At 49.5% G+C, this 13,465-nt stretch overlaps 1 protein-coding gene across 1 annotated transcript; it reads left to right on the forward strand.

The window, feature by feature from the left end:
- The first annotated feature begins 10,353 nt into the window (after positions 1–10,353).
- On the forward strand, positions 10,354–11,457 carry LOC123398481. Its single transcript, XM_045092946.1, has one exon. The coding sequence runs from the start codon at positions 10,622–10,624 to the stop codon at positions 11,150–11,152; it is 531 nt and encodes a 176-aa protein (XP_044948881.1). The 5' UTR covers positions 10,354–10,621; the 3' UTR covers positions 11,153–11,457.
- Positions 11,458–13,465: the final 2,008 nt, after the last annotated feature.

Genomic DNA, 13,465 nt, shown 5'->3' on the forward strand with positions numbered 1-13,465 from the left:
TCGAGGCCACCCTGCGTCTCTGACACAGATCATATAAGATTGTTAGGCTTCTACATGCAATATTCACTTGTTTTACTAGTTGAAATATAAATTCGGAGCAATTATCCTACATGTTAGAGTACATATCATAAAACCATAACTATTTCAGACTAGGGCGTCCTAAAACAACAAACATTAGATTTTTCATTAGAAAACCATACTTATGTGGCAAGTTTGTTTGGGGGAAGAGGATCTAGATCTATTTTAATGGTTCATCAGAAAGACGAAGCATCTCACCATATCAAATCTTTCATATTAGAGCGTTTGAGTTTTGACTCGTTTGTGACACTCCGAGACCACTAGTAAGCTACAATGTTGCAAAAGAATAACTTTGCAAAAAAAAGTTCGACCGCCCTCAGCACATACTGACCTAAAGTGACTTCTTGAATGGCCGAAAGAATAATTATTCCATGGAAAATTCCAGGATATCAACAATATTGGACAGAGCATTCAAAATTTCAACTTATTTGGCTCGACATATTGAGAGAAACTCTGTGTTTTTTTTAGTTACAAATTCGACTTAGAATTGGCCCAAAAATATCAAAGCGTCATGAGTTTCTTGGCATGGGTTGAGTCGGGTTCAAGGTGGTCCGCTCTTTTGCCATGTGACAAATCATCTAGTCGATATGTGATGTCAGAAATAGTGTCAAACATCCTACTGTTATTTTTTTGATTATGTGAAATATTTTACCTACAATTTGTGATTTTTAGATAAATGTTTTTTGAAGTTACGATTTGGGGAAACCCTTGCCGTTGTAGTTGTTGGTTTATGATATTTGTTGCATGTTAGTAAGCACACCATATTCTTCAAAAACAATGTTAAGCACATTGTTTGAGAAAAATTAAGCACGCCATCATAGCAAACAACACAATTAACTAAGTTGATAAAATATCCTAAAGACAAAGAGACAATAAAAATTAGAACAGATATATATACCCACCTGACAGGCTGAGACAATGCATCGAGCATCATCGAACAGATACCCACTGGCCTCTATTCCGTTTCCAGCCGTACTAAACTCGCACGGTCCTTGCATCATTTTGCCGAGATCAACGGGGTTCGGACATTACTTAAAACCTCACCTGAAACAGAACCAGCAACGGATGCTGAAACCGGACCAAACCCAGCACCTAGAAACATGACATACCACTCATCATACGATCGACAGCAGTACCAAACACGAGTAGTATAACCCCTGAGCGCATGTGGCCGTGTTGAGATCCGCGGCCGGCCTGCCGTCCAAAGATTCGCATTGCCGCCCTCCGGCCCGGCGCGCCGGCGACAAGATCTACCCACCTTCCTCCTGCGAAAGTTCAAGGAAGCTCAAGACGCGAGCCGGAGCAACGGACAGGCTTGGGATCGGATGTGTCGGTTTGGTGCGTGGGAAACCCCCTGAGCCCTGAGGATTGGATTATTGACCCGGCCGTGGTGACCAGACCAAGTGGCCCGTCGTGCAGCCCGGACAGTGCGGCGTGCATGTGCGCGGCGCCACCCGACATGGCCGAAGGCGGCGAGCGGCTCGTCGTCGTCGCGCGCATGCAGGGCGCCACGCAGGACGTACCTCGCTGGGACGCCCCGGCTCGATGGTGGGGGACTGCTCATGCATGGTGGAAATTGGCGTCGTTTGTCTCCGTTGGCGTTCTTGGAGACGATTATTAGTACATGATCTCGCGTGCTCCCACCTCCCAGCAAGCACCTGATTATCTTTTTTCTTTGAAGGAAGCAAGCACCTGGTTCTTGTTTGTACTGACCTGCGAATCTACGATCGATCTCGTGGAGCCGAGACGGGCACGATCGCGGGGCTGCTTAGAATAGTGAACACCGTGTATGTGCAAGTTCCTAGGCATACGGATAGGGTCGTGAAACGGCTTGTCGTTTCTAAATCGAGTGTTTTCTATACTCTGATACACGACAACCTATGATGGGGCTTCTAGCTAGTCTAGTAATGCATGCCAGCTGGTTTCCAGATGCACACAAGCACTGTAGAAACTATGGTCTATGGGCAAGAAAGATTCCGGGCAGGCATGCATGCATGCTTTCGAATACTACGGGTAATTAAGGGTCTGTTTGGTTGGAGACTAATTTCGTCAAGTTAAAGTGTGGCAAGCCATAAAGTATGGCTGAAAAAACGAACGTCAAATTTTGATAAAAGTTGACAAAAAAATTGACTCTATGACAAATGGGCCATAGCGACAATAAAGTATGGCAAAGCAAAATGTGGCAAAAACCAAACATGTGTCAACTAAACTGTGGTTGTTAAATTTTGGCTTGACAAAGTGTGGCTGGAAACCAAACATGCCCTAAGTTTCCCGGCATGAATCTGTGGTTCGATCGTTGTACTTCGAACTAAAGCTCCCGTAAATTCGCATGCATGCGTGACTCTTCAAATCTCAACATCAAGACACGTACGGCTTCACACATGATTTCGTACCCTCGTCCCGTTTAAAACCTGGCACCAAAAGAAGGGTACACGCACGCACAAGGCACAACTGGGTGGACGTGTCCACGCACGATTCATGTCTGGTTTTAGGAATTAGGAGGTGAGCCAACAGATGCAGCGAGAGTCCACCACGCCTTATTACTTTCGGCAACGGACGATGACCGAACCGCGGCCGTTCACTGAACTACACGTATCGCTAGCAAGCTACGGCCCATGCGGCACGTGAACTTTGTCAACTATGCTCCGCCGGGTGCGCCACGCGTACCGTGGCCCATGACGAAGACGCGGCATGGCGCCGCTCCGGCGCTCCCACCTCGCTCCCGGATGGGAGACTACGCGCCGCGACACGCTAGACTCTAGTACATGTGATGTGAGTACATGCGGTGCGAGCTAGCTCTCGCGCAAGCTCTGGCGAGGCTATTGGCCTACCCGCAACCGAAAAAGCTCAGTGACGCAAACGATGCATGCGAGGGGATATTCCAGAAGCTTCAGCAACACGTTCGTATAGCTCTTTTCGCCAACTTTGCTCTCTGCCCTAAACCCTATTTAATAAATGGAACCTTAGAGAAAATCAGCTTTTGTTGCTAACATTGAAAAGTCTCTAGAAGACTAAGGCCCTGTTTGTTTGAGAAGTCCCGAGATTTTTTTTAGTCTCAACTTAAAAGTCCGTAGTCCCTACCCGTTTGTTTCCAGAGACTAAACAGGGACTAAAGGTTATTAAATGACATACAAAAAAACCATGTTACCCTTAGTAATGTAGTAGTACTTATTAAATGACATGTTAAAAGTAGGGGCATTGTTGGAAAAAGTGCCAAAAAAGTCTCAAAAAGACCCTCCCATAGGGACTTCTCCAAATAGTCACAAATACCCTCTTTTAGTCCATAAAAGTCTCTCCTGTTTGTTTCACATGGGACTTTTTTTTAGTCCATATACCAAAAAGTCCCTGGAAACAAACACCCACTAAGATATATAAATGAAAATAAGGCCATATGTTCATGGTTGCGCAAAAATAAAAAAAAACCATAAGTTCATGAATAGCCATGGAAAATCACGACATATGAATATTCGCTCTATTCAGGAATACTCGCTCTATTCTTAAATATAAGTCTTTTGAAAGATTTCACTACAAACTATATATGAATGTATATAGACATATTTTAGAGTTTTGATTCATTCATTTTGCTTCGTATGTAGTTCATAGTAGAATCTTTAAAAGGACTAGTATTTAGAAACACACGAAGTATAGCTCACATCAAGTCATACACTTATCACGGGTATTCGTACTCTTTTGGGTTTATTTCAGAATTTAAGGGCTTTATTCTTCAGAAAAAGAGCCTCGTCCCACTTTGATCAAACTAGCTTCCACCCGCTATGCCTTTTAGCAGCATTCTTACATTAAAACTAGCCAATCCGTAACTCCTCTCTTCATCAATGACGTTGTTGTTATGAAGTCCCCGGTTCGGTCTTACTAGTGTCCCTGGTTCGCTACGCACACCGTGGCGCGCCCGTCTCAGCCTCAGGCGTTGGGTGAAATCGACTGATCCTAAATGCATTTTAGACAACTGAGAAATAACAAAACTGACAGGAAAACAGAAGTCACTGGTTAGTGACATGATTGTTTGGAACGAACATTTTGTTACGTTATTTTACTATAGTTAGAGCATCTACAAACTTGGATCCGCAAACACGCACAGTGACTGAGCAGGCCTTAAATTTTACTATTTGCAACCACAAACCCCATTTTCAAAACATCAAATACATGCAAAGACATGCACGTCCTGTTGGCGGGCGAGACACCGGATAAAATTCTCATACTTCAGATTTTTACATCCGCATTGGCCCGACGGGTTTCAAATGCTTTTTAGTCCCACCTCACTGCGTGAGGACCAAATCGACCGGCTTAAATAGCCACGGCGTCGAGTAACCATAAGCTTCAGTCATCATTGTATCATTTGTAAAGCAAATGGACTATTCGAATCTTCTCTGCTTATCACAGAGAAGATTCGTAGACATGATCTATCTCCTTCGCAAATGAAACATGGATGTTTACACAACTCTATTTCAATCACAAAATAAAAATCTCTTTCATTGTAGCAGAGCTATCAACATGCATGAATGAGATGAACCTCACACTTTCGATGAACAATCATCAGTTCATGAAATGCAATCTAGTGTGAGGCTACCTCATTAACACAACAAGAATTGACCGGCCTATGCAATTAAGACAGAAGCTTGGTGCCATCTGTCGGTGCAGCTATTTAACTCGGTTGGCGTCCGCCTTGCGCGGCGATGTGGGGACTAAATTTTGGTCAACGAGAGCGCCGGAGTAGAAGCACCCAAGACCAACTCCTGTTCGGGTGGCTGCGGATAGGACTGCCAATAAATGGAGCGAGGTGCCCGGTCACGTCCGGACGTCTTTATATCATCCCCATATTTGATTTTGATTTAAGAGTTGTCATCAGTCCAGACGTACAGGAATGAAGTAAGTAGTCGAGTTGGATCAATTTTTTTTGACCGACCACTAACAACAGATGTTTAGGAAGGAAATAAGTGTCTGGCTGTAGATGATCTTACCTCTACTGCGAGTTGCAAGCTACAACTCTATTCAACCTCCCTCATAGCTATAAGAGCATCTCTAGTAGAACCCTCAAATCCTTAAATATAAAACCAGTTTTAAGGGTTGAGAATTGCCCAATTTTAACACTTTTAAGGGTTGAAAAACAGGGGCAAAGAGTAGAACCCTCAAACCCAACCCTTATAACGGAATATTCCGTTATAAGGGTTGGGTTTGAGGGTTCTACTCTTTGCCCCAACCCCAACCCTTAAAACTGTCATTTGGCATTGCATAATTATCACTAGAAAAACATAATAAACCTCCAAACAAACACGGAAATAAAGATCATTGATGCATGGTTTAATAGTTTTTACATCACACAATCATCATCTTCCCCCTCTACTCGGCACCATCACCAAAAAACTACACTTGGCGCCATTTCCTAGACCACTTCCACGTCCATCAAGCACCTCCATTGTCGCCGGTGGTGGAGTCTTCCACACCGCCATCGCCACCACAACTCATCGGAGCGTCACCTCGAAGAGTAGAGGACGCACCACGGAATATCCTCTTCCTCTCCGTGATGTCCTCCTTGTAGTCCTTCCACCATTGCAATTGTTCTTGATCCATGTCCTTCTTGGACATCATCATGTGCTCCTTCTCTTCCACCATGAGTTCTTTCCATACCTTTGCCTCTTTCACCTTGATCATCCTCTCCTCCAAGTCGGCCTTGCGCTTTGCTTCTTCACGCTTTGCTTCCACTTGTGCAAGCTTGACCTCTTTCTTCTTCTCGGTGATAAGAAGCTTCGTCTCCAATGTCTTCGTTGTCAATTCCTCTCTTGCCTTCATCATTTGCTCCATCTTCTCCCTTAGGCTTGACGCCTCTCCTTCCATCTTCACCCTTACCTTGCCCTTCTTGGTTCCCTCGGGCTTGCCCAAGTTCCTCTCCCCCTCCTCATCTTCACTATCATCCATCCTAAGCATTGCCGACTTCTTGGGTGCGGTCTCTTGATCCCTCAACTTCCACTTGTCAAAGGTTTGAAGAATTGCCCAAGCATGTTTAAATGGGAATGGCTTGCCCTTGGAAGCAGCCATCTCCTTGTACCTCATGCCGGCAATTGTCTCCTATCAACCACACATAATCACATAAGAACACAACAATAGCCACACATAATCACATAATCAAAATAGTGAAGAGATATGTACTCACAGTCACTCTCCACGGTTCCACTAGGTGGTGCATCCCTCACTTGGTCCATGGCCGCACTCCAACGAGCACAAGTGGGCTTCATCAACTCCCACCGGCCTTGAAGCGACCGGTAAGTGCGAGAGATGAACCCACTATTCTTCGGCTTGATCCTACAATAGTTGTCCTCGATCCTTTTCCAATACAGTTTACCGGTTTGGTCGGTGCCGGTGGTTGCATCCATCCCCACAGCTGCCCAAGCACGAACCAAGAGGATATCTTCCGCCTCGGTGTAGTTTGTCGACCGCGTGCGTGGATGGGAAGCGGCGGTGAATGCCTCCTCCCCTATCTCGGCCACCTCCTCCTCGTCATCCCCTTCATCCTCCTCATCTTCCTCCAAGTCATCAACCCTAAAGGGTTCTAGAGGCGGAGCCCCGAGGTCCACCTCCGCGTCTTGGAGGAGGTTCATGAACGAGGATGGGGTTGCCATTTCCTCGAACACCTCGTGCGCGACGGGAGGAGGTTCGGCGGGCGTGGCAGCAGGCTTCTTCCGCGTCGCGAGCTTCTTCCGCTGCTTGGCCACGGCGGAGGACTCGCCGGCGGCCTTGGAGGCAGCCCCTCGCGGCCCACGGGAGGCCGCCTTCGGCCGGCTCTTCTTGAGGGCCGGAGCGTCGTCGGGGGCGGAAGCCGGGGCGGTGGCAGGGGCGGGAGCGGCGGCCGGGGCTGGCGCGGACGGAGGCGGTGGCAGGCCTGCCCGCCGCCGCTTGGCCCCGGCGGTGGCGGGGGCGGCCGGGGCTGGCGCTGCGGCGGCCGTGGCGGGGCGGGGCCGGCAGGGGCGGGCGAGGGCCGCCGCTTGGCCGGGGCGGGCGCGGCCGGGGCCGGGGCCGGGGCGGGCGCTGCAGCCGCGGCCGGGGCGGGGACGGGGCCGGCAGGGGAGGGCGCGGCCGGGGCCGGGGCGGGCGCGGCGGCCGGCGGCGGCACGGCGGCGGCCGGCGGCGGCACGGCGGCGGCGGGGGGCTCCATGGCGGCGGCGGGGGCGAGGCGGGCGCGAGGAAGGCGACGGTTGGGAGTCGGGATCGATCCCGCGCTGGAGCTGAAGTGGAGTGCGGGTTGGGAGGAGTTTCTCCTCCCAACCCTTACTTCTACACGCTCAAAACTAGTTTGAGGGTTGGACCTCTAAAAATATTTACGGGTTTAAGGGTTTAATGGTTCTAGTCTACGCCGTTTTTCGGACGAAAACTGTAAAAAAAAAGCGGTTATTTTTAAGGGTTTGGGGGTTTGAGGGTTCTACTAGAGATGCTCTAAGAGCATGTCTAGAGCCCTCAAACCCTTAAATTGAAAACTAGTTTTAAGGGTTGATAATTAGACATTTTTGACACTTTTAAGGGTTGAAAAACAGGGACAAAGACTAGAACCCTCAAACACAACCCTTGTAACGAAATATTCTGTTATAAGGGTTGTGTTTGAGAGTTCTAGTCTTTGCCCCAACCCCAACCCTTAAAACTGTCATTTGACATATGACAATTTTCATCATCTCAATAACGAATAGTACTTTCAAACACATAATAATCATTCAATTTATTACAACAATGTTGTGAAGCAAATTATAATAATTTTTCAAATCAAATAGGACATAGAAAAGTAAACAAAGGTAGATCATGGGCCTTGGCGCCGCCCAGCCAAGTGCCACTGGTGCTCTACTAGATCATCCCGGAGCTGACTACGAGTGTTTGCTTCCTCAATCTGACGATGTGCTTCAAGAAAAGCTTGTACGCGACAAGGGTTTCTTTACAGTTGCACACGAGTACCAACATTGTCATACAAACAAGGCAGTTTTAACCCTCTCTCATTCTCGATGATCATGTTGTGTAGAATGACACAACATTTCATGATGTTCTCCAAGGTTTTTTTGTCCCAAAAACGAGCTGGACCCCGAGCTATGACAAATCTTGCTTGCAAAACACTGAAAGCTCTCTCAATATCCTTGTGGGTTGCCTCTTGTGCCTTGGTGAAATGAGCCTCTTTTCTGGTTAAGGGCACCCCATTTTTCTCCTTGATGGACTTCACAAGAGTTGCCCAATCGGGGTAAATTCCATCGGTGAGATAATACCCCATTGAGTACTCATTGTCCATTATTTTGTAGTTGCAAGTTGGAGCATCCCCGAAAACTAATCTTTTGAACAAAGGAGATCTATTGAGCACATTGATATCATTGAGTGTTCCCGGCAAACCAAAAAATGCAGGCCAAATCCATGTGTCCTTCGATGCCACGGCCTCAAGCACAATGGTAGCATCACTGCTTTTACCGCAATACATTCATTGCCATGCCTTTGGACAATTTTTTTCATTTCCAATGCACGCAATCAAGACTACCAAGCATCCCCGACCATCCCCTTTTTTCATTCATCTCCATCAATCTCTTTGTATCTTCCTCGTTGGGTGCCCGAAGATACTCATCACCATACAACCGGATGACCAATTTTGCAATCCTACGAACAGACGCTGTGGTTGTATCTTGTCGACGACGAGGAGGCCCATCATCTCGACGTCATCGTCTTGAAGCAAGTCCTCAATGTCTGAATCGTCCGATGACAACCAACCGAAATCATCAGACAACGCATCCATCTACACAACACAAAACAAAAAAAATATAGTGTTGCTCTGTAACAAAAATACAGGAAACAGGGCCGACCGGAGCTCGCTGTGGAGGAGGCCGGCGGTGTGGAGGCAGAGGGAAGAGGAGCAGGAGAGCTCACCTTGGACGGCCCGCTGTGGAGGAGGCCGGCGGTGTGGAGGCAGAGGGAAGAGGAGCAGGAGAGCTCACCTTGGACGGCCCGCGGTGGAGGAGGCCGGCGGTGTGGAGGCAGAGGGAAGAGGAGCAGGAGAGCTCACCTTGGACGGCCCGCGGTGGAGGAGGCCGGCGGTGTGGAGGCAGAGGGAAGAGGAGCAGGAGAGCTCACCTTGGACGGCCCGCGGTGGAGGAGGCCGGCTGTGTGGAGGCAGAGGGAAGAGGAGCACGAGAGCTCGCCTTGGACGGCCCGCGGTGGAGGAGGCCGGCGGTGTGGAGGCAGAGGGAAGAGGAGCACGAGAGCTCACCTTGGACGGCCCGCGGTGGAGGAGGCCGGCTGTGTGGAGGCAGAGGGAAGAGGAGCACGAGAGCTCACCTTGGACGGCCCGCGGTGGAGGAGGCCGGCTGTGTGGAGGCAGAGGGAAGAGGAGCAGGAGAGCTCACCTTGGACGGCCCGCGGTGGAGGAGGCCGGCGGTGTGGAGGCAGAGGGAAGAGGAGCAGGAGAGCTCACCTTGGACGGCCCGCGGTGGAGGAGGCCGGCGGTGTGGAGGCAGAGGGAAGAGGAGCAGGAGAGCTCACCTTGGACGGCCCGCGGTGGAGGAGGCCGGCGGTGTGGAGGCAGAGGGAAGAGGAGCAGGAGAGCTCACCTTGGACGGCCCGCGGTGGAGGAGGCCGGCGGTGTGGACGAGCTCGGGGCGGCGGTGGCCCGAGATGCGGCCGATGGCGGTGGAGGAACTCGGGGGCGGGACGACGGCGGCGGCCCGAGATCCTGCCGGCGGCGGCTCGGGCGAGGCGCGGGAGGAGGTTGGGGAAGGGAATTTCCCTCCCGCGCGTGGCCGGGTCGAAGTGAGGGTTGGGGTAGATTTTGCCCCTTTCCTCACTTCTACAGGTTAGGAGAGGGTTTCTTTAAAAAAAAATAAAGGTTTAAGAGTTAAGGGGTCCTAGTCTACGCGTTCTTTTCGCTCAACCCGTAAAAAAACGGTTATTTCTGTTTTTTAGGGTTTAAGGGCTCAACTAGACATGCTCTAAGCTATTGAATCAATCGTTCATCACAACCGTTGGATGCTAATCTGGCGGCAATGAGCTGTCTTGCCGGTTTGTTTTCTGAATGTGTTCTTTTTTCTTTCTGAAGAACGCAGTGCACCGTTCGATTGTACGTACGTATTTGGACTGTACCTCACCATGTCTCCTTGTACTCCGTCCATTCCCGCGTACAGGCTGGGCGTATACGCCATCTGCCCAGTACTACAACTTAACAGCGTGGGCAGGGCTTTGCAAGTTGGCCGGAGCTCACCGTGAGCCTGATTCCGAATAAATATCCTCTTCTAGCCAATTGACTGTGATCGCAACGACAAGGCCGCCGGAGTCCACGGCTCCACGCCATTCGCTGGCCGCAACAAACCTCCAGCCAGCCTGTGCTGCCCCCACTGCCGGCTACACGACAACGCTCCCTCTGCCTCCCCTCAGCCCCGCCGCTATATATACCTCCTCCTCCCCATCACCGTCTCCGGCAGCAACCACACCACCCATTCCATTACCACGGCAACAGCGCGAACAAGAGAAGCGCAGGACAAGAAGCTAGCAGCAGCGCACACGCGCCGACCAAGACGGAATGGGCCTGTGTGTGTCTTACGACGCGGCGGCCGACGGCGCGGTGACCGCGAGGGTGGTGCTCCCCAGCGGCGAGCTCCGGGAGTACTCGCCGCCCGCGACGGCAGCGCTGGCCCTGGAGGAGGTCGGCCAGAAGGGATGGTTCCTCTGCGACGCCGACAGGATGGGGTTTGAGGGCTCCGTCGTGGCGGTGGCCGCCGGGGAGCTGCTCCAGCCGGGGCAGATCTACTTCGTGCTCCCCGCAGAGATGCTCCGCCGCTGCCTCACCCGCGATGAGGTGGCCTCGCTCGCCGTCAAGGCCAGCGCCGCCCTCGTCAAGGCCGCCACCGCCTCGTCTGCCGGCGGCCGGCGCCGGCGAGGCTCCGTGGCGCCGCTCGTGTTCGCGCCGTCCGAGGAGGACTACTCGGACGAAACCCTGGCGACGTTCGCGGTGAAGCCGGCGGCGCCGCAGAAGCGGAGGGTGGCTTACCGAGGCGGGAGGTCGCCGCCGAGGTTCTCGCCTGACTTAACCGCCATCCTGGAGAGCGAGTAGAGGCGCACACGAGACTGCCAGAAAAGAAAAGCAAGCATCTTTGCACATAGCCCTGCATCGCTGGCCACGAGGGATGCGCTGGCCCGGCCGCTGATGTTAGATCGGACGGCGGAGATAGATGCGGCAAATGACATGTGGATTAGTTTAGTCTGGGAAGACAAGCTCGTTGGGTGGTAGAAGCACTCGTGTTTTGGACGTTGTTAATATAGACGTCAGGAACAGGAGGGAATGCACATACACATAAGTCAATGTAAATTCTGTATAAATGATATGTGGAGTACGTATGCTTGGTTACTGGCCTGAAATCTACAGCTCGTGCCTTCATTTTTATGTTTTGTCTTGTGCAGGAGTACGAGCGTCTCCTTTTTTTCTTTTTTTTTTTGCTGGGAAGTAAGAACATCTCCGGTAGCATCCCTAAGATGGAGCATCAAAAGAGCTTGGAGTACAAAAGTTCTGTTGATAGCTTATCAAGCAGTTTGTTTCAAAAAAATATCAGACACCAAAATTAATGCTTTGGGCATGAAAGCGTGGCCCCTTCAACAACAACTCTATAATAGGGCACCAAAAAATGTTGTCCTTCTGTGTCCGTCATAATCGACACCCAGAGCGCGGTTCGGATCTTTTGCCGCTGACCACGCGGTTCGAGTCTTCTTCGACACCAGCGACCATGGTTAGGATGTGCGCCAAGCCTCGGCCTGTCTGTAGCCGAACCATATGCCAACAAAAAAATCAATGAATTGTGATGGTTGCTTCTTCGCAATTGCTTCCATTCACTACTTCATACATCACAATTTTTTCAAACTAATTGACTAAGAGTGAGGGTACAACACCTACGAAATCACTAATGGCATCCTGTTTGTGTACATCAAATTTCCAATGTATTTAGGTGAGCCACCGCAAACGCCAGCCCAGAAAATCAACCTGTCGTATGTTTTTAAAATCCATGACTAACAGTATATGGACATTCGATAATAGAGTGCTTTATTAGATAACACAACTTTACAACGGTGACTTACAAGGCTCCAAGCCTTGCGAGTGCATTGAGAACAGAATGGTACTAAATAGTCTTGGTGACTACTTCAGATATGGGTGCAACGAAAACTATAACAATGGCATCATGATCCTAACGCGGTTCCACTCTAGAGAGATGTAACCGGGTTACTCTCCTAGCGTGTGAACACTCGGGCTTCCTACATATCGAAAACAACTTCAAATCTGGCCATGTTAAAACCAATGAGTACTTTGAACGTATTCGCTAGTCAAATCATTGTAAAACCACCCAAACAAATGCTTCAAGTTACTCAAGCATGAGCTACTCTATTACCAACCATAACAACAACAACTTGACACGAACTTCTACCAATGTTAACTACTAACGCAAAAAAAGTACTACGACTATAAAGTTGAACTAGTAAATCATTAATTTCAGTTACGATTGAGCTGAAGTTTGTCCTGAGACGTGAACACTTACTAAATTAAAGTTTGTCCACCAATGTGATATTTCTATGCTCTCATTACCAACTTTACGGTGATCATAGCTAGACTAAAGTCATTCTCTAAGGGTGATCACTAATATTAAAGGCATTCCTCCAATCTTCCGGCTTTATTATTACTATGATGAACTTTATTATCTAACATGGACCTAGGTTCTTCGTTGGGAAACAAACTGGATGTCTGGTCATCAAGGGTTGTGCTTGGATCATGCTTCTAGGACGGATCCGAGGTATGGATTGCACCGTCATCCAACGCAGGATTGACTGTGAGGCATGGACAGGTAGGTCATTGTGCTCATCGATCCTATCTAACACCCACTTGGAGAAGGCAAATTCGCCACTAGAGTTCGCAACATACTCCAGGTTACCGAATCTGACGATCCGTCCTGAGGCAAAGTTCTTAACTTGGTCAAGGTGAACGGTTCACTCCGGAAAGAGGGTGACGTTGCCAAAGGTGGAGATCTTCCTCGGAAAAAGGTCATGGAACAACCGACTCAATCATTGATCTGGAGGCCCGCCATGGAATTGATACGACTACTTAGAGGGACCTGAATGCTCCACCAATGATGGAGTCATATCCAGCATATCTGGTGTAGGGGGTCCTGAGCTGGTAATCCTAGCACGATGGTAACACGTGAAGAAGAAATGTACTCCGGTTCAGGCTCTCTTGAAGGGATAAAACTGTCATGCTTGATTGTATTTATTTAGAGGGTGTACAAGTTACATGTTAATGTACCACGAGATCGTGTGTTTATAAAAGAGTTGTCATCTACGGTCCTCACCCCTCGGCTTATATAGATACCAAGGGTGCATATGGTTT

This window comes from Hordeum vulgare, chromosome 5H (genome assembly GCF_904849725.1).
Source record: "Hordeum vulgare subsp. vulgare chromosome 5H, MorexV3_pseudomolecules_assembly, whole genome shotgun sequence".
Classification (NCBI taxonomy): domain Eukaryota; kingdom Viridiplantae; phylum Streptophyta; class Magnoliopsida; order Poales; family Poaceae; genus Hordeum; species Hordeum vulgare.